General features: G+C 42.5%; 1 protein-coding gene across 1 annotated transcript in view; it reads left to right on the top strand.

Moving 5' to 3' along the window:
• Positions 1–22,170, top strand: part of FREM2 (FRAS1 related extracellular matrix 2) — a 293,022-nt gene that overhangs the window by 14,056 nt on the left and 256,796 nt on the right. Inside the window, exon 2 of the mRNA XM_073613282.1 lies at positions 9,595–9,684. Coding sequence (XP_073469383.1) covers positions 9,595–9,684 — 90 coding nt within the window. The remainder of the gene's footprint in view (positions 1–9,594; positions 9,685–22,170) is intronic.

The raw sequence follows: 22,170 nt of genomic DNA, 5'->3' as shown, positions 1-22,170 counted from the left end.
GGTACAGTGTTGTATGACCGCGCAATTGTCATTCAAACTGCGACAGCACTGAAAGCTGAAAATTGGTCTGGGCAGGAAGGTGTATAAGTGCCCGGTATTGAAGTGGTTAAAGAAGCTGTATGCTCAAAAAGCGGACTGTCTGGCAGAAAAGGTCAGACGGAACAATTCCATCGGACATTCCGATCGTGTGTGGGCTTCATCGGACCTTCATTGGACCTTTTCTGTCGAAAATTCCGACAGACCTAGAAATAGAACATGTTTCAAATCTTTCCGACGGACTCGAGTCTGATCAAAAAATCAGTTCGTCTGTATGCTAGTCCGACAGACAAAAAACGCTAGGGCAGCTATTGGCTACTGGCTATGAACTTCCTTATTCTAGTCCGGTCGTACGTCATCACGTTCGAAACGATCGGACTTTGGTGTGATCGTGTGTAGACAAGTCCGTTTCTTTGGAACTCCGTTGAAAAGTCCTTCGGAGTTCAGGCGGACGAGAAGTCCGCTCGTGTGTACGCGGCATTAGGGCCAGTTCACACCATAGAAAGGCAGTCCAGACGTGTTCTGGATGCTTTTCTGAATGCGCATTTTTTATGCATTTTTGATGCATTCCAATGCATTTTTGGTGCAGTCCAGTGCATCCCCCCCCCTTTTTTTTTAAAACCTTAAATAAGGACGTGTGTTCCAGTGCATTTAGGTGTATTCCAGCGTGGTTTTGGTGCGTTTTACCGCGTTACGGTACAGTACAGAAAAAATGCATGCGTGAATTATCGCATTGAAAACATAAACTACTATCCATGCGTTTTTGATGCAGAAAAAAAACGCACTGGACTGCATGTGGTGTGAACTTATACTTTTTGGACAACTGAGCCAGTAAATCTTGGACACATACATTCAGAATTGATCTCCACACTTCCTGAAACCTTTGGATGCCAGCATGGCAGGTAGGCAACTAGAAATTTTAAGAAGTGAGCAGTGACAGCTTTCATCTCCCAGAATGGGGTTCCTTTAACCCCTTGTTTCCAGAATCTCTCTTCCTCTTATTTGTTTGGTTTTGATTCTGGTCTATTGCAGATTGCAGACATCCTCTTAGCTTCTTCTTTATGCGGAACTCTAGTAAAAAAAAAAAAAAAGAAAAGAAAAAGACATTGCTATGTAAAATACATTATTTCAAATGATGGGTGTCCCACATGTGGATGGCTGCTGCATTAGGTATAACTTTTATTTTCATTCAACCCGTACATTCCTATAAGTGCTGAACTTCAGGCGTTAAACATACAGTGCCTTGAAAAAGTATTCATACCCCTTGACATTCTCCACATTTTGTCATGGTACAACCAAAAACGTAAATGTATTTTATTGGGATTTTATGTGATAGACCAACACAAAGTGGCACATAATTCGCATAAGTCACATAAAAGTGTCTTTTTGGGGATGTCTCTACCAGCTTTGCACATCTAGAGAGTGGAATCTTTGCACATTCTTCTTTGCAAAATAGCTCAAGCTCTGTCAGATTGGATGGAGAGTGTCTGTGAACAGCAATTCACACAGATTCTCAATTGGATTTAGGTCTGGACTTTGACTCGGCCATTCTAACACATGAACATGCTTAGATCTAAACCATTCCATTGTAGCTCTGGCTGTATGTTTAGGGTCGTTGTCCTGGAGGGTGAACCTCCGCCCCTATCTTAAGTCTTTTGACAGGTTTTCTTCTAAGATTGCCCTGTATTTGGCTCCATCCATCTTCCCATCAACTCTGATCAGCTTCCCTGTCCCTGCTGAAGAAAAACATCCCCACAACACGATGCTGCTACCACCATGTTTCACGGTGGGGATGGTGTGTTCAGGGTGATGTGCAGTGTTATGCCGCGTACACACGGTCAGACTTTTCGGCTACAAAAGTCCGACAGCCGGTCCGACAGACTTTCGACGGACTTTTGGTGGACTTGCGGCAGACTTTCTAATGAACGGACTTGCCTACATACGATCACACAAAAGTCCGACGGATTCGTACGTGGTGACGTACACCAGACTAAAATAAGGAAGTTGATAGCCAGTAGCCAATAGCTGCCCTAGCGTGGGTTTTCGTCCGTCGGACTAGCATACAGACGAGCGGATTTCTAGGTCCGGCGGAGTTACGACGTAAAGATTTGAAGCATGTTTCAAATCTAAAGTCCGTCAGATTTGCAGCTGGAAAAGTCCGCTGAAAGTCCGGGGAAGCCCACACACGATCAGATTGTCAGCCGGCTTTAGTCCGTCGGCGTCCGTCGGACTTTTGTAGATGAAAAGTCCGACCGTGTGTACGCGGCATTAGATTTCTGCCACATATAGTGTTTTGCTTTTAGGCCAAAAAGTTCAATTTTGTTCTCATCTGATCAGAGCACCTTCTTCCACATGTTTGCTGTGTCCCCCACATGGCTTCTCACAAACTGCAAACAGGACTTATGGTTTTCTTTCAATACTGGCTTTCTTCTTCCCACTCTTCCATAAAGGCCAGATTTGTGGAGTGCCTGACTAATAGATGTCCTGTGGACAGATTCTCCCACCTGAGCTGTGGATCTCTTCTGCTCCTCCAGAGTTCCCATGGACCACCTGGCTGCTTCTCTGATTAATGCTCTCCTTGCCCGGCCTGTCAGTTTAGGTGGACGGCCATGTCTTGGTAGGTTTGCAGTTGTGCCATACTCTTTCCATTTTCGGATGATGGATTGAACAGTGCTCTGTGAGATGTTCAAAGCTTGGGATATTTTTTTATACCCTAACCCTGCTTTAAACTTCTCCATAACTTTATCCCTGACCTGTCTGGTGTGTTCCTTGGGCTTCATGATGCTGTTTGTTCACTAAAGTTTCCTAACAAACCTCTGAAGGCTTCACAGAACAGCTGTATTTATACTGAGATTAAATTACACACAGGTGGACTCTATTTACTAATTAGGTGACTTCTGAAGGCAATTGGTTCCACTAGATTTTAGTTAGGGGTATCAGAGTAAAGGGGGCTGAATACAAATGCACACCACACTTTTCAGATATTTATTTGTAATAAATGTGGGAAACCATTTATAATTTTCCTTCCACTTCACAATTATGTGTCACTTTGTGTTGGTCTATCACATAAAATCCCAATAAAATACATTTATGTTCTTGATTATAACATGACAAAATGTGGAAAAATTCAAGGGGTATGAAAACTTTTTTCAAGGCACTGTATAATGCTCAGTTTAGTACAGTGCTGATAACGGGACCCTTAGTGCTGGTTCACACCAGTGTGATGTCAGACATCGCATGTGATTCGCACCGCACTGCTGTGCAAATCACATGCGATGTCTGTGCAATGCAAATTCTGCCATACAGGTTGTATGGCTGAATTTGCATTGCATTCGGGCCAAAATTGCGCAGGACCCTTTCTTTGGTGCGCACCAGAATCTGATCGCATCGGTGTTCACACCCGCGTGATCCGATTCCTGTCCAAATTGACAGTTCGCACTGCGATCTGCGAACCGATCTGGGGGTGTACAATTAACTTTGTATTGACACCCGCAGCGGTTCATGGATTGGCATGGTTTCCCGCATCGCACCAGTGTGAACCGAGCCTAACTCTTCATCTTCCTTCTCCTTCATCCATTCACAAAACATCTTGTACTCTTTTCAATGAATACAAGGCATATTGGGAACGGATGAAGGTAGATCATATTGTTCATCTGCCCCAATTCTCTCCTCTTTAATTCACATAATGTCTTGTATTGTGTAAAAAGAATACAAGATGTTTTGTGAATGGACAAGGGGAGAGGATGGTGCAGAGCGAGCAACCCACAATCATCACTGTACTAGAGCTGGTATTGTAAAGCTGGCCATACACAATTTGATTGACGTCTGTGGAAGGAACTTGCTGGAAATTTTTTGGGCTGCAACCACTGATCAGTGTATTCTGACAGCGATGGGAGTGGAAAGTTCGACCTATCATTCATACGTGGGACATCCATCATCAGAAGTCATTTGTTTTACATAACTTTTTTTTTGGAGTTCAGCTTTACATATTTTAGGTCAGTTTATACCCTGTAAATACACATAGACTTTAGATGACTCCAGCCTGATTGCATGACAGTCATACATTACTGTAGATCTATTGGACACTTTTTTTTCTTTTTCGATAACTCTTGACCCCCCCCGAGATACAGTGCATCTGGAAAGTATTCACAGTGCTTCACTTTCTCCTCATTTTGTTGTGTTACAGTCTTATTCCAAAATGGATTAAATTCATGATTTTCTCGAAATTCTACAAACAATACCCCATAATGACAATGTGAAAGAAGTTTGTTTGTTTGAAATCTTTGCAAATTTATTAACTATAAAAAACAAACAAAAAATCCCATGTACATAAGTATTCACAGCCTTTGCTCAATACTTTGTTGTTGAAGCACCTTTGGCACCAATTAAAGCCTCAAGTCTTTTTGAGTATGATGCTACAAGCTTGGCACACCTATTTTTTGGCAGTTTTTCCCATTCTTCTTTGCAAGACCTCTCAAGCTCCATCAGGTTGGATGGGAAGCGTCAGTGCACAGCCATTTTCAGATCTCTCCAGAGATGTTCAGTCAGTCAGGGCTCTGGCTGGGCCACTCATTGACATTCACAGAGTTGTCACGTAGCCACTCCTTTGTTATCTTGACTTTGTGTTTAGGGTCGTTGTCCTGTTGGAAGATGAACCTTCACCCCCAGTCTGAGGTCCAGAGCGCTCTGGAGCAGGTTTTCATCAAGGATGTCTCTGTACATTGCTGCATTCATCTTTCCCTCAATCCTGACTAGTCTCCCAGTTCCTGCTGCTGAAAAACATCCACACAGCATGATGCTTCCACCACCATGTTTCACTGTAGGGATGGTATTGGCCAGGTGATGAGCAGTGCCTGGTTTCCTCCAGACTTGACGCTTGCCATTCAGGCCAAAGAGTTAAATCTTTGTTTCATCAGACCAGAGAATTTTGTTTCTCATGGTCTGAGAGTCCTTCAGGTGCCTTTTGGTAAACTCCAGGCGGGCTGTCATGTGCCTTTTACTGAGAAGTGGCTTCCATCTGGCCACTCTACCATACAGGCCTGATTCGTGGAGTGCTGCAGAGATAGTTATTCTTCTGGAAGGTTCTCCTCTCTCCACAGAGAAACGCTGGAGATCTGTCATAGTGACCATTGGGTTCTTGGTCACCTCCCTGACTAAGGTCCTTCTCCCCTGATCGCTCAGTTTGGCCGGGCGGCCCGCTCTAGGAAGAGTCCTGGTGGTTCCAAACTTCTTCTATTTACAAATGATGGAGGCCAATGTGCTTATTGGGACCTTCAATGCTGCAGAAATTTTTCTGTACTCTTCCGCATCTGTGCCCAAAAACAATCCTGTCTCGGAGGTCTACAGACAATTCTTTGGACTTCATGGCTTGGTTTGCTCTGACATGCACTGATAACTATGGAACCTTATATAGACAGGTGTGTGCCTTTCCAGATCATGTCCAATCAACTGAATTTACCACAAGTGGACTCCAATCATGTTGTAGAAACCTCTCAAGGATGATCAGTGGAAACAGGATGCACCAGAGCTCAATTTTGAGTGTCATGGAAAAGGCTATGAATACTTATGTACATGTGATTTTTTCATGCTTCTCTTCTCCGATGTCTACAGTCAGCTTCAACAACATTAAGGGCTGGTTCATACCCCAAAAATGCACTCCAGATCCATTCCGGATGAGTTTCTGCATGTGCATTTTTAACACGTTTTTGATGCGTTGCCATGCATTTTTGGTGCGTTTTTACTGCGTTTCCAGATGCATTCCAGGTGCATGAGAATCAGGTCCCATTAGAACCAGACTTTAGTAGATGCTATTTAAAGTGATTGTGAAAAATTTTATTTTTTTTAAATACCAAACATGTTATACTTACCTGCTCTGTCTAATGGTTTTGCACAGGGCAGCCCCGATCCTCCTCTTCTCGGGTCCCCCTCTCCTGGCTCCTCCCTTCTGCTGAGTGCCCTCATAGCAGGCTGCTTGCTATATGGGTACTTGTGTGTGCTCACTCCTCCATTGACACACAGAGCAAAGGGCTGCCCCACCCCCTCCTCACTGGCTGTGATTAACAGCAGCAAGAAACAACGGCTCCCGCTGCTGTCTGTGCCAATGAGGAGGGAGAGAGCCTCGGCTCTCATGCACATCTCTGGATCGAGATTGGTCTCAGGTACTGTAAATAGAAGGGGGGGCTTCATGCAAAAGGTTTTTTTACCTATACACAGGGAATCTGCATTTAGAATCACTTTAACTTTTAGGTAATATTTATGAGCAGCCCAAAGCTGTATCAAGCAATGACAAGGAGAACATGAAGTCGTATTTGTTTATTATAGATGCAGGCTGTACCTCCTGCTTAGTAGTGCTGTACAATTGTTTTGCCATACTGATTTCTTTCAGCCTAAGTCAAAAAAAGGAAAAGCCTCAAATTGCTGCTCAGGCAACTTGTTACTCCATGAGGAGAGTTCAATACTGGTTCTAATATAGATTTTCTCAGAGCCACCATCAAAGTTTTATCCTGTGTTGAGCCTTGATGAAGGGGAGCGGTGTTCCCCCCTGAAAAGCTTTGGCTGTTTTCTGTATGACATTGTTACTAACAATTAGAGGATAAGTTCACCTTTTGTAACATGTTACAGATGCACTGGCCCCCCGCTCCCCCGTTCTGACAACTAGTGGGGGGTCTTCTCCGCCCCGACCAGTCATGTCATCCAGTGTTCTATGAATGGGAAAACTACAAGGTCCAACATCCTTTGCGGCTGTCAGCTTGTAGTTCTCAATGAACTACCAGGAGGCTGTTGAGCGCTGTGGTAGTTCATTACAGGCGGTCCGCTAGTTACAAACATCCGACTTACAAACGGAAGGAGACAACAGGAAGTGAGAGGAAATCTACCCCTAGGAAGGGAAATTCTCTCCTGTAAGAGTTAATATGGGAAAATGGTACCTCCACTGATGCTTTATCACCAATCCTTGTTTCCACAACATCCCAAAATTTTCAAAATCCAATTGTCATTGGGACAGAAAGTGAGGTGAAATCTTCTGAAGAGGGGCACAGACAGCAAAACAAATGTTACAGGGGTGATAACCCTCCTCTATGCTATCCAAAAAGCTTAAAAAATATTTTTTTTTGGTTGGAGCTACACTTAAAAAATGTACCTGTTCCAACTTACAAACAGATTTAACTTAACCGCTTCCCAACCGCCTCACGCTGAGAAGGGCACGTACAGACAGATGAATGTACCTGTACGTTGCCCTTTAAGCTTTGTGACCGTGATCGCAGGTCCCGCGGACACAATGTCCACGGGGATACCCGCGATCGTCTCACAGTGAGGAAGAACGGGGAGATGCTAATGTAAACAAGCATCTGCCCGTTCTGCCTAGTGACACTGTCACTGATCACAGCTCCCTGGGAGCAGATCGGGAGAGGTGATCAGTGACGTGTCACACACAGCCCCCCCCCCCCACAGTTAGAAACACTCCCTAGGACACACTTAACCCCTACATCGCCACCTAGAGGTTAACTCCTTCACTGCCAGTGACATTTTTACAGTAATCAATGCAATTTTTTAGCATTGATCGCTGTATTAATGCCAGTGGTCACAAAAATGTGTCAAAATTGTCTGTGTCCGCCATAATGTCGCAGTCACAATAAAAATCGCTGATCGCCACCATTACTAGTAAAAAAAAATTATTAATAAAAATGCCATAAACCTGTCCCCTATTTTGTTATAACTTTTGTGCAAACCAATCAATAAACGCAATAAACGCAATCAATAAACGGCCTAAACTGAGGAAAAAAAAATTTTTTATATATTTTTGGGGGATATTTATTATAGTAAAAAATCAAAAATAATGTGTTTTTTTCAAAACTGTCGCTCTTTTTTTGTTTATAGCGCAAAAATTAAAAACCGCAGAGGTGATCAAATACCACCAAAAGAGAAAGCTCTATTTGTGCGCAGTCTCTAATGACATAAAACACCTACAATGTCCTAAACTTTACCACACAAAAGGGAGCCCAGAAGTAGTAGATTTTTATGAATTTTAAGTAAAAAATACCTTTTTAATCTAAACCAGTGGTCTCTAAATGGTGAAACAAATAAAAAAGAAGGGAGGGCGCACCAACCTTGCGACCTTTCAGCTCTAAGCACACTCATTGTTCTGAGGAGGGCAGCAAGACCAGGGACATTCCATACAATAAAAAAGGGTTGACTTCACCACACACCTATAGACCCAGCACCCAAGCGCAGGAGAATTGTTTTGTATGTTGTCTCTAAATGGTGGCCTGAGAGCAGGATGTGGGCCTTTGCTTGCCTTTATCCAGCCCTCGGGGCACTACTCCTCCAACTGACACCAATGATGGGATACCATTCCTTCCATTGACACCAATGATGGAATATCATTCCTTCCACTGACACCAATGATGGAATATCATTCCTTCCACTGACACCAATGATGGGATACAATTCCTTCCACTGACACCAATGATGGGATACAATTCCTTCCACTGACACCAATGATGGAATATCATTCCTTCCACTGACACCAATGATGGAATATCATTCCTTCCACTGACACCAATGGTTAGGGCATTATTGACACTATTGATGGGGCACTATTCCTCCCTCTGACACTATTGATGGGGCACTATTCCTCCCTCTGACACTATTGACGGGGCACTATTCCTCCCTCTGACACCATTGATGGGGCATTATTCTTCCCTCTGACACTATTGATGGGGTACTATTCCTCCCACTGACACCATTGATGGGGCACTATTCCTCCCACTGACACCATTGATGGGGCACTATTCCTCCCACTGACACCATTGATGGGGCACTATTCCTCCCACTGACACCAATGATGGGGCACTATACCTCCCACTGACACCAATGATGCGGCACTATACTTCCCACTGACACCATTGATGGGGCACTATTCCTCCCACTGACACCATTGATGGGGCACTATTCCTCCCACTGACACCATTGATGGGGCACTATTCCTTCCACTGACACCAACGATGGGGCACTATTCCTTGCAATAAAACCAACAGCGGGGTAGTATGTACTACCAATGGCCACAGTATGGCTCCATAAACCCTTAATGACTTTAAGCTAGCCCTTTGAATAGAAAGTTTGGAGACCCTTAATCTAAACCATAGTGTAACATGGAAACACTAATGTCTGCCATACTGGTTTAAGTGTATATAAATGTCTTCTATATTGATGATTAGTCCACTTTGGTGGTGTAAATCAAATACAAGACTTTAGCTTACAAGGGAACCAGATACCCATTTAGCCACCATACTGTCATAGGCCTCTATGATCAAACCTCATCCACCTAGATAATTGGGGTTTAACAACTAGCTCTACTAATAAATAACCAGCTTTACTTCAGAGATCCACTCTCATGACATGAAGTTAATTACTTCTTTGGTAAAGGAATTACATTTTTTTTCTAATAGTCATCAATCATAGACAATGATTTTTCACATTATGTCACAGACATATGGTCTAACTTGCTTAGCTGTGTCAGTTCAGTTCTGAACTAAGCCATTCTCTTTTTTCTGATTGCAGCGGACATCGATGATATGAAAATCTGCTACGTTTTACGAGACAAAGAAAACGCGACTAGTGATATCTTCTATTTCACTGTGGAAGACAGTGGTGAGTACAGTGCTTGTTCATCTATCAGAATTTCTAGCCAATCATGCAGATTGCAGGCTAATGATGTTGGAACTTGGAACTCAAGCCAAAGCTTTTTATTTTTTACAAGTGGGAACACTCTATTCACTGTATCCAAAAACTACATTTAAAAGTTATAGCTGGACTTCCACTTCAAGGTACCATTTTTATTGGGTATTGAAGCATACAGCTTAATAAACTTAGTCCATCTATGCCTTTTGTCACATTGAGGTTGAGTTACAAGTTACTACTGGACTATGCAAAATCTGGTGCAGCTGTGCATGGCAGCCAATCAGCTTCTAACTTCAGCATGTTCAATTAAGCTTGGACAATAAAACCTGGAAGCTGATTGGTTTCTATGCACAGTTGCACCAGATTTAGCACTCTCCAGTTTTAGTAAATCTCCCCCTTTGTGTCTTTTCTGTTAATCAGCTGGTCCTTGTTATAATTTACTGTTGCTAGAAGATAATTTTGCTGAAGCTGTGGTGTAATGATAATGCTCATACTTCCTAGGCAAGTAGTTGTGTTATTAATCAGATTTTTGTGATATGACATATGCATTGGGAGCCTCCCTACTTCATTCTTGTACATGATTGATTTCCTTTGGGAGCCACCCACATTGGATTATATCTTCAGTAGTGATTGATGGAAAGGGTCTTTGGTTGCCCCTGGGGGTATCATGAGGCAAGACTCTTATCTCAACTCCTTCCTCCTTATCACCCCACTGCTAATCTATACTCTGGAAAAACAATGTCATAATTGTAGATCTGTACCATGGTTCTATTTCCCACTGCTCAGAGGACCAGAAATGGTCAGATATGTAGGGTAGCAGCAGGTTTGGTGCCTGAATCAAGGACATCAGAATGTTCGTGAAGATTGTGCAACTGTATAAGGTCCCTGTGGAACTTAATGGCTTGTGTTCAGTTTGGGTACAGCAGATGCTGGAAATCACTTTCTGTTATCAAGTATACTTGGACAAAGATCACTTCTAGGACAAGTGAGAAGTGAGAGGCATTCCCCATGCTGTCCTAGCCACGCTCCAAGTTTTTTGTATCCAAGTGGTGTCAGGCAACAAAAACCTCCTTCACTGCCTGCCTGACCAGCACTGAGACATACAGAATGCTTCCTCCATTTCCTCTTTACACCGTATGATCTGGAAGTGAAGGAGGTGTTTTGTAATTTGACATATATAGAAAATTATATATACCGTATATACTTGAGTATAAGTCGAGTTTTTCAGCACATTTTTTTGTGCTGAAAGTGCCCCCCTCGACTTATACTCGAGTCAAGCACTTTTCTGCAGCAAAAAATTTCATTTTCCGAACCGACTTTGGGGCCCCGTATCTCAGGGCCACTTGGTGCTAGGAACCCCAAATGTGGTATGGTTCCATAACATATCCAAAGCTGGAGTTCCTAGCGCTAAGTGGCCCCGAGATACGGGGCCCCAAAATCGGTTCGGAAAATGTCATTCTCTGCTGCAGAAAAGTGCTTGACATTTTCTGAACCAATATTTGGGGCCCTGTATCTCAGGGCCACTTGGTGCTAGAAATCCTAGCTTTAGGTATTTTATGGTGCTAGTTCCACTGGGTTTGCACATCAAATTTGGAGTTCCTAGCGCTAAGGGGCCCCGAGATATGGGGCCCCAAAGTTGGTCAACTGTGTCCATCAGCAGCAATGTCATTTCGGGACCCTTTGGGTTCAGAGACCCCAAATTTTGGCTGCAGCTAGGGGGCATCTAGGAACCCTTAACTACCGAGTTTGAAGTTCGGGGGACCTATGGCTGCAAATGGGAACAGTGAGGCATGCAAATGGACATTGTTGACCCTCTTTTCCACTTACAGTAGCTGTGCATTTCTCACCCTCGTCTTATACTCATGTCAATGAGTTTTGCCCGTTTTTTTGTGGTAAATTAGGGCCTCGACTTATACTCGGATCGACTTATACTCGAGTATATACGGTAATAAACTTGCGCTTAGTGAAAAAAGGATGGTTGCAGCACCTAACCGGGTCTGAATAGCAGACTTGAGCTCAAAATTAACAAAGAAAAAAAGTGTTCATATTTCTTTAAATCTTGCGCAGGGTATCAAAATCAAAAATTGTGCAAAAAGCAAAATATATAAATGAATAAACAAAATCCAATCAATAATTCATATAAATGCAAATTAAAACAAACCTTTTCAATACCAATAAAAAAAGTAAAAACAAAAATGTATATATACAGTATCTCACAAAAGTGAGTACACCCCTCACATTGTTGTAAATATTTTATTATATCTTTTCATGTGACAACAAAGAAGAAATGACACTTTGCTACAATGTAAAGTAGTGAGTGTACAGCTTGTATAACAGTATAAATTTACTGTCCCCTCAAAATAACTCAACACACAGCCATTAATGTCTAAACTGCTGGCAACAAAAGTGAGTACACCCCTAAGTGAAAAATGTTCAAATTGGGCCCAAAGTGTAAATATTTTGTGTGGCCACCATTATTTTCCAGCACTGCCATAACCCTCTTGGGCATGGAGTTCACCAGAGCTTCACAGGTTGCCACTGGAGTCCTCTTCCACTCCTCCATGATGACATCACAGAGCTGGTAGATGTTAGAGAGCTTGCGCTCCTCCACCTTCCGTTTGAGAGGATGCTCCACAGATGTTTAATAGGGTTTAGGTCTGGAGACATGCTTGGCCAGTCCATCACCTTTACCCTCAGCTTCTTTAGTAAGGCAGTGGTCATCTGGTAGGTGTGTTTGGGGTCGTTATTATGTTGGAATACTGCCCTGCGGCCCAGGCTCCAAAGGGAGGGGATCATGCTCTGCTTCAGTATGTCACAGTACATGTTGGCATTCATGGTTCCCTCAATGAACTGTAGCTCCCCAGTGCCGACAGCACTCATGCAGCCCCAGATCAGGACACTCCCACCACCATGCTTGACTATAGACAAGACACACTTGTCTTTCTACTCCTCACCTGGTTGCCACCACACACGCTTGACACCATCTGAACCAAATAAGTTTATCTTGGTCTCATCAGACCACAGGACATGGTTCCAGTAATCCATGTTCTTAGTCTGCTTCTCTTCAGCAAACTGTTTGCGGGCTTTCTTGTGCATCATCTTTCGAAGAAGCTTCTTTCTGGGATGACAGCCATGCAGACCAATTTGATGCAGTGTGCGGCGTATGTTCTGAGCACTGACAGGCTGACCCCCTACCCCTTCAACCTCTGCAGCAATGTTGGCAGCAATCATACGTTTATTTCCCAAAGACAAACTCTGGATATGACGCTGAGCACGTGCACTCAACTTCTTTGGTCAACCATTGTAAGTCCTGTTCTGAGTGGAACTTGTCCTGTTAAACTGCTGTATGGTCTTGGCCACCATGCTGCAGCTCAATTTCAGGGTCTTGGCAATCTTCTTATAGCCTAGGCCATCTTTATGTAGAGCAACATTTTTTTTTACACCAAATTTAACACACCCGCTCCCCATTCACACCTGAGACCTTGTAACACTAAAGAGTGACGTGACGCCGGGGAGGGAAAATGACTAATTGGGCTCAATTTGGACATTTTCACAGGGGTGTACTCACTTTTGTTGCCAGCTCTTTAGACATTAATGGCTGTGTGTTAAGTTATTTTGAGGGGACAGCAAATTTACACTGTTATACAAGCTGTACACTCACTACTTTACATTGTAGCAAAGTGTCATTTCTTCAGTGTTGTCACATGAAAAGATATAATAATAAAATATTTTCAAAAATGTGAGGGGTGTACTCACTTTTGTGAGATACTGTGTGTGTATATATATATATATATATATATATATATATATATATATATATATATATATATATATATATATATATATTGTATTTTTTAACTGGTATTGAGAAAGTTTATGTCAATTTGCATTTATATGAATTGTTGAGTTGATTTGATATATTAATATATTTAGCTTTTTACACTTTTTTTTTTAATTCACCCTGCATAGAATTTAAAAGGACATGCATACCTTCTTTCTTTTTTAATTTGACACCTGCTGCATTTTAGACTTCATTCACATCTGCGTGATTTGAAACACATTTACCAAAGCAAATCAGTGCTCAACAGCAAGATTCAAATTATATTTAGTCGTGCCCATTTGAAACTTGTCGTTCAAAACTAAGAAAGTACATGCGCTTCTTTGGGAGCACCTGAAAATACTGTTTCCTACTTGCTCCCTGTGAGATCGTTGTGAGATCCGTAGGAGGAACAGCAAGATTCTGATGACGCATCTAGTTGCGGCTATGTGTTTAAAGAAAAATCTCTTTATAATTTAAGAGGAAACAAAAACAAGTAACAACATAAAAGTGATTTTTAGGTATATTTCAGCTTGTGGAATGTGTGTCCCATGGGGTGGCTAGCAGGGAAAAGAAGCCTCTCTAAATCATCTCAGCTAGTGCGAGAGGAGGACATTTTAATCAAAGTGCTGGAAGCGCTCCTATTATTAACGAAAATAGTCACAGCGAGCAAATTTTCCTTATGCCCCGTACACACGGTCGGATTTTCCGACGGAAAATGTGTGATAGGACCTTGTTGTCGGAAATTCCGACCGTGTGTGGGCTCCATCACACATTTTCCATCGGATTTTCCGACACACAAAGTTTGAGAGCAGGCTATGAAATTTTCCGACAACAAAATCCGTTGTCGGAAATTCTGATCGTGTGTACACAAATCCAACTGACAAAGTGCCACGCATGCTCAGAATAAATAAAGAGATGAAAGCTATTGGCCACTGCCCCGTTTATAGTCCCTCCCGACGTACGTGTTTTATGTCACCGCGTTCAGAACGATCGGATTTTCCGACAACTTTGTGTGACCGTGTGTATGCAAGACAAGTTTGAGTCAACATCCGTCGGAATAAATCCTAGGATTTTGTTGTCGGAATGTCCGAACAAAGTCCGACCGTGTGTACGGGGCATTACTGTAAACTTGCAAAGCATGCGCACTAAAGGTGGCAACACAACAGCCAGAGGATCAACTGTCATTGCATTGCAACAGCCAAAAAAAGTGCCTTCAAGAAGTGCAGTGCCACCAATAGGTGTGTATAGTCTGTTGTATTAACATCAGCTTGTGAAGCACATGGCATCAAAAAGGAAATATGGGGAAACCGCCTAAAAAGAAAAAAGAGAGGAAAAAGAAGCGAAAAGGTCACAAAATAAAATAAATATGTGACATAGGATGAAGAATCATGAAGATTCTCCTCACGGGACCAGAGCCACCCCCCCATCCCAATCCCATACATGGACCAATATAGAAGCTTATGAGAATCATATGGTGCTTTCTATAATGTGCCATAACTCCCAGATTTTATTGTATCTTTCCACTGAGTGCATCAGAGAAGCTGTAAGGTATTTCATCCCTTTGACATCCCTGATCCTCGTATTGAGATCTGTTGGGGAGATAGGTTCAGTGCTTTTCCATTTTAAGGGCTACCAGGCACCATGCCGTTGTCAGTATACGCATCATTTTCTTGTTTTTAGTTTTATATTTAAGCCCTTATGCTATAGCAAGAAGTAGCCGTTACCTGTATTTTTGTGTTTGATATATAATCCAGTAATATTATGCTTTCATTTCGGAATGCAGTATGCAGATACAGTTGGAGCACTGGATAAAATGACAAATTCACGCTATTTCAGCACAAATGCTAAGTATCTATTCAGGGTCTTGATTGGCAACTGTGCTTAGGGGCCATAATCTTCTCTGTCACAGCCTGTCAATAACACCCTATGCCACCTGACACTGGGGCTGACATGGGATCTTGCCTCTCTCTGTTCAGGCATGTTATCCCCAGTCTGCACTCTGACATTCCTGTAAAGAATTGCATAGTCGGATCAGTCTGGAATGATGTCACACACAAGTCATTTGATTCCATCTTCAGGTAACGTCTGCTCTATTTCCTGGCCAAGGTAGCCATAGACATATTTTGTTAGGCTACAATCTGAATTCTGAGAGATCTTGTTGGAAAAGTCAGCAGATGGCCAATCAGTACGGTTCCTTCAATACCATATAAGAGGAAACCATCCCCCACGCTGTGTATCTGCCGAACAAAATTGTGCTGGACCTTTTTATTTATGGCAATCGCTTACATCAAACTGATTTAGTTCTTTCACCTGAGTGTGCCAGTATCTGTGAAGTCCTCCCATTCCTAGATATTCTAATTCTGCTCTGTGCAGATCTTGTAACCTTTTGGTGATTGTACAGATTATTCTGCTGTTTCTTGATCTTTAGGCCTCATGCACACGAGATGTTGTTAAACACGCGTTCAGAGGCAGTTGGTCCCTTTTTTTTAACTGCCCCTGAACCCATTCAATGTTATCCTATGTGTCCATGTACACAGTCCCGTTTTTGGCGTTTTTAGGCAGTTGCGTTTAACCTCGTTTTTTCAGAAGCAAAAAAATGGGTTCAGACACAAAAGTTTTCCACGTTTCAGACACCAAACGCGGCTAAACGCCGGTACCGCGTTTAGCCGCGTTTGCGTTTATAAGTGTTTTTTACATCCCGAATTTGGGGCCCCATATCTCGGGGCCACTTGATGCTAGAAACCCCAAATTTGGTGTGCTAACACAGTTGGACTAACACATATAACATATAATATATTTGGGGGTCCTAGCACTAAGTGGCCCTGAGATATGGGGCCCCAAATTTGGGTCACAAAATGTCATTCTCTGCTGCAGAAGTGCTTGACATTTTGCGACCCGACTTTGGGGCCCCGTATCTCGGGGCCACTTAGTGCTAGGAACCCCAAATTTGGATATTGATATGTTGTAGTGCTAGTTCCGCTGTGTTAGCACACCAAATTTGGGGTTCCTAGCACCAAGTGGCCCCGAAATACGGGGCCCCAAAGTCGGGTCGCAAAATGTCAAGCACTTCTGCAGCAGAGAATGACATTTTGCTCTGCAGACGCTTCTAGACGCAAACGCGGCTAAATGAGTCATGCAAATGCGGCAAAACAGGCATTTCTAAACGCCGGTTTCAGCTTTTAAAAACATGTGTTCAGCAGAGTTTGCACCGGCGTCTCGTGTGCATGAGGCCTTATGGTTTTCTCTTGCATAACCCTTAGCAGAACCTAACCTGGACCTTCCCCCTTATACGATACTACCACCTTTACTATACCAAAATAGAGACATCTAATTATAATTGTTTGCCTCCTTGGGTTCTGGGATGCCAGATGCTAATGTTGCTCTTGTCCTTCTCCGTATTGCCATCTTGAATAGTAGACATCATCTGTAGCTGGCTTCTTCTTCTTCATTTTTGTTGCTTGCCCTGTATGAGATCTGATGCTGTTTGTTGTTTTTCATACATTGCCATGCTCACTTATGTTGCTGAAGCCGTGGCACTGTATAAACAATAACAGAAGAAGACCCTTTCCTTGAGATCTTGCGAGATTTTGTGAATTCCTGCAGGATCTCATAGTTTACAGATGAGATTTCCATGGAAGGCAGTGGTGATGTGAACTTCCTGGGGGGCCAGAGCGACATCAATAGTGCCTCACTAAACTAGGAAGTGGAAATCAGTTGTAACTTTATAACTGAATTAGAGTATAATTTGCTTTTGTTTTTGAAGGTATTTTGAGTGTAGGTCAGAAATGACTGCTTTGAAGAATATGTAAAACCAGTGTTTCATATTCCTCATATGTGCCTGCTGTACCATGTACTTGTATGAAAAAGTATGCTGTTCTCTTTGTTTTGCTTCCTTTGTGTGAAATCCCTGGTGTTCCTGCCAGTCCCTCTGCTTCCTGTCCCCGTCCCGCCGATGATAGAAAACCATGGCTACTGGAGGTGCTCACCTCACCACAGGTATCCCGGAACGTCTTCTATAGCCCTGTGAGCACCTCCAATGCCCATGGTTTTCTATCATTGGCGGGATGTGGACACTATGCAAAGTTGGATTTGAGCAGATATGTACTTTAATGTGAGTTATAACATTTTTAATAAACTGCCCACTAGATGGAGCTTCGCTTTTTGTACTGGGTTCTCACACACAGGAGTGGTGGGGAAAATCGCACCACATTCTCGTTCAAATTGCATGCAATTCTTTGCAGTGCAATTTGTGCTCATTCATTTTATATTGACGCAAATCTTACCGCAAAGTATCGGTACTTGGTTTTGGTGAGTACTTGACCAAAAGTATCGTTACTCGTACTCACAGATTAAAAAAAAAAAACAGTATTGCCCCAACCCTAATAATAAGGCTTATCTGGCACTGTTCATCAAGGATAAGTTCATCATTTGTAACATGTTTCATGTTACACCCATATTCAGGGTAACTTGTAACATGTTACAGATGCACCGGACCCCACTCCCCCGTTCTGACAGCCACCACCCCCCATTAGCTGTCACAATCTGCAACAAACACGGCCATGTGGGGCTCCTCCAGCCCAGCTGCCTCATCCATTCACAGTGTTCTGTGAATAGGAGAACTACAAGGTCTGACAGCCTTTGCGGCTGTCGGCTTGTAGTTCTCAATGAACTACCATGGTACTACTGATGAGCGCTGTGGCAGTTCATTCATGCTTCCTGTCAAAGTGCAGCTGCCTGGCCATATTGAAGGTATGGTCAGACAGATACACAGACAGTCTGCAGGACCATGGCATTACACCCACGATCTGCTGATTGTGGGTGCAATGCTCTACAGGTCCTTATGCAAAAAAATTATAAATGCAAATTTTTTACATGCATAAAAATGTGCATTTTATTATTTTTTTTTGTAAAGCTGAACTTATTCTTTAAATCTTAATGGCTTCATGACTTTAGTGCATACATACCTTAATGTAATTTTTTTTTTTTATCAGACTTGATGGGGGTCTGCCTGTATATGGGCTGCTTCTGAGCAGCCAGTCAGTCATTGTTGCAGCCACTTTCCAGTCTGCTATTTCATGTCGGAATACAATGCTTATCTTTTCCCGGTCACATTGTCCCACCTCCTTCAACAGACAGCCAACATCAAAGCATTGCTTTGCTTAGTTCAGGTAGATTCTGGCTACAGATGTACATTGCCAACTTTTATCCCTACATTTCTGGGCAGGTTCCAAGTTCCAGATGAATAAACACATCACTAAGAGGATTCAAGGACTCTTTTCAGGGTATGAAAACTACTCCAGAATGGCTTGGCGTTACCTCTTGTGCTCGGAAATATTTCCTAATGTTGAAAATGCACGCACTGCCGTGTTTTGGTTGTCTGTCTCTGTTCAGCTGCCTCAGGTTATTTCAGTCCACAGGTATTGTTTCCATTGTACGCTAGTGTGTTGGGGCATTGAGAGGAACGTGTTGGCTACAAACTGGCAACGGGCAATTTGCTTCTGATTTCATTTAAGCAATGAACAACTAATATTTACTTCAGCGTTTGCACTTGCCAAAGTAGCTGGAAAACAATTTCATTTTAAGTGATATAATTGATGGTTCGGCTTGGCACAGTGAGCTGGATTAGGTTGGATGTGGCTGTACTTGCACCTGGACAAACCCATTAAATCAATATAACTCAAAATTCTGGATTGTTTCTAGTGGTGAGTAGTCATACCTGGTTGCGTTTAATAAAAGTATAGATCAAAAAAGACATATTTAGTGGCTTTGTTAAAAGAAATTGTTATATATATAATGACCTGGCTGGGCACAATTTTGTGCAAACACAAAAAGACTTCATAGACTTCTATAGGCTGCCCAGCAATCTGTCAATGAAATAATGTGTAGAAAGTAAGAAGTCTACAGAGCTGCCCACTTGAGCCATACTGTGCCCAGATGTTTCAAGGAAACCCCTGGTAAACTCTCTGGAGAACTGTGGGCTCTGCCAGAAGACTAATCTGAAACAGTGTTGCCAACCTACCAGATGGAAATTTACTGACACAACACCCAAAATTTACTGGCACAGACACGTTTTTACTGGTATTTCCAAAAGTTACATGTGCAAGTTTCAGTATTTAGGCTACAAACAAGTACAATATGCAATTAGCAATGTGATTTAAGGTAGATATTCTTATTTTATTTTTTAAATAGTAAGTAAGTAGCTCAGGGACAGGATTTACAGCTGTAGAAGGGCTAGAAATTAGTGGTCGGCGCGCACACATGTAATTGACTCCCACAGTCACACTGACAGCAGTGTGCAGCGGCACAGATGATGACACCGACACGACACATCAAGAAAAGTGCTGACTATGACCCTAAGAACACCATCCCTACAGTCAAGCACGGAGGTGGAAACATTATGCTTTGGGGCTGTTTCTCTGCTAAAGGTACAAGCCGACTTTGCCGCATTGAGGGTCCAAAGGATGGGGCCATGTATTGTAAAATCTTGGAAGCCAGAACATGGGTCGTGGGTGGGTCTTCCAGCATGCCAATGACCCAAAACATTCCACCAAGGCAACAAAGGAGTGGCTGAAGGAGAAGCCTATTAAGGTCATGGAGTGGCCTAGCCAGTCTCCAGACCTTAATCCTATAGAAAATGTATGGAGGGAGCTGAAACTTCGAGTTGCCAAGAGACAGCCAAGAAATCTTAAGGATTTAGAGAAAATCTGTAAACAAGAGTGGACCAAAATCCCTCCTGAGATTTGTGCAAACCTGGTAACCAAGTACAAAAAATGTCTTACCTCTGTTATTGCCAACAAGGGTTTCTCCACCAAGTCATGTTTTGCTTGGGGATCAAATACTTATTTTACTCACTGAACTCCAACTCCATAATTAACATTTGTATTGTGTGTTTTCTGGATTTTTGGTTAATATTCTGTCTCTATCAATTAATATACACATATGATAAAAATTTATAGACTCTTTATTTCTTTGTAAGTGGGCAAACTTACAAAATCTGCAGGGGATGAAATAATTATTTTCCCCACTGTATATAGAGACTACAGAGCTGCTGCCTGGCCCCGTCCCCTCTCTCTCCTCATTGGCTCACTGACTTTGATTAACAGCAGTGAGAGCCAATGGTGCCGTGCTGCTGTCTCATCCAATTAGAGGGAGAGTCCCAGACAGCCGAGACTCTTGTGCAACATCGTTGGATCGAGATAGGGCTCAGGTAAGTATTAGAAGTATTAGGGGAGCTCAGGGGGGCTGCTGCATGCAGAAGTTTTTTTTTATCTTAATGTTTTTTTATCTAAAATGCATTAAGATAAAAAAAAAACTTCTGCCTTTAGAACCACTTTATTTTGTGTATTATATTACTTTATTTGTGTATAAAAAAAATTTTTCCAACGCAGTGGTGTTTTGCCAGCACTGTGCGGGTCAGCTGTTCATTTTGTCTAGGGATGAGAAGAAAGCTTATACTCACCTGATCCTTCGTTCCACTGGAAAACGGCGCTCCCCCAAGGTTCAGTGTTGAACTGCTCCTGGTCTATGGAGTCTGCTCTGGACTTGATGACGTTAGGAACAGTCCACAACTCAACACCGCTGGAGCATGGGGGTGCCGGGCCGGTCTTGTGCTGGGAGGATCGGAGGTTTAGGTAAGTATATCTCCTTTCTCCTCTTCCCTAGACAACCTAGCAGCTAACCCATGCAGTGTGGGCACAGCCCCAGTGCATGGGAAACTTTTTTTTTTTGCCTGGAGTTGGGTTTTAACAGAATGTTAAAATAAGAGAGAATATTTGTCAAATGACTCTGTATATTATAATTCAGAGGGTGTGTGATACATTCTCTTCCTGGCAGCGATAGGTTCCTAGATTTCGTCGCAAAGTTACATACATACAACGGCATACTGGTAAATGTCTTCTATCCAGATACTACCAAAGGACTGGGTACTTGTAGGAGCATTCCATTTTAAGTTTTTTTAGGGCATTGGATGATGTACAGTAAGTAGTTCTGTGCATGAACTGTATATGTCAACACTATATAAATATAATAATACACTGTTTCTATATAAATACGTATGGTATATAAAACTGGGTTTATCTAGTTGAGCTTCAAACCAGCTTACATCCTTGCTTTCGTGAATGGAGCAAAAACATGGGGCAGCGCTAAGATACAAGTGAACATAGTGGCTTGTTTCAAACATATTTTGGCTGCATTCAATAAAACCTACCTCCGACCTTTCTTTTGGCAAGGAGACCTGTGCTGTTCTACATGTCCTTCCTTAATGTTACTACATTAGGTGGAACGGATTAATAGTGCTTGTCTTATTTCCTAAAATGGTGACTGACTGAAGAGCTTTGAAAAACATTAGCATGTGGGATTGTAACTAAATATGCTATGGCTTGGAGTTAGGAATAACATATACAATGGTCATTTGCAATGCATTTGATGGTCCTTGAACAGAACAGACAACCGATGGAGATAGCACAACAGGTGCTCTCACTGGAGTCTACTAGGCCAAAAATGACTGAATACATCTAAAAAAAGCTCATGTGCTTTTTTTTGAGTGTAGGGTGACTGAGTGTACAAGGGTGCTTAGGGAAAACTAGAAAGAATAGGATTCTGCATGTTGAGCATAGTAAGGCATAGGGAGACAATCT

The sequence above is a fragment of the Aquarana catesbeiana genome, linkage group LG02 (assembly GCF_042186555.1).
Source record: "Aquarana catesbeiana isolate 2022-GZ linkage group LG02, ASM4218655v1, whole genome shotgun sequence".
In the NCBI taxonomy this organism is placed as follows: Eukaryota; Metazoa; Chordata; class Amphibia; order Anura; family Ranidae; genus Aquarana; species Aquarana catesbeiana.
This window is presented reverse-complemented; position numbering and strand designations above follow the sequence as displayed.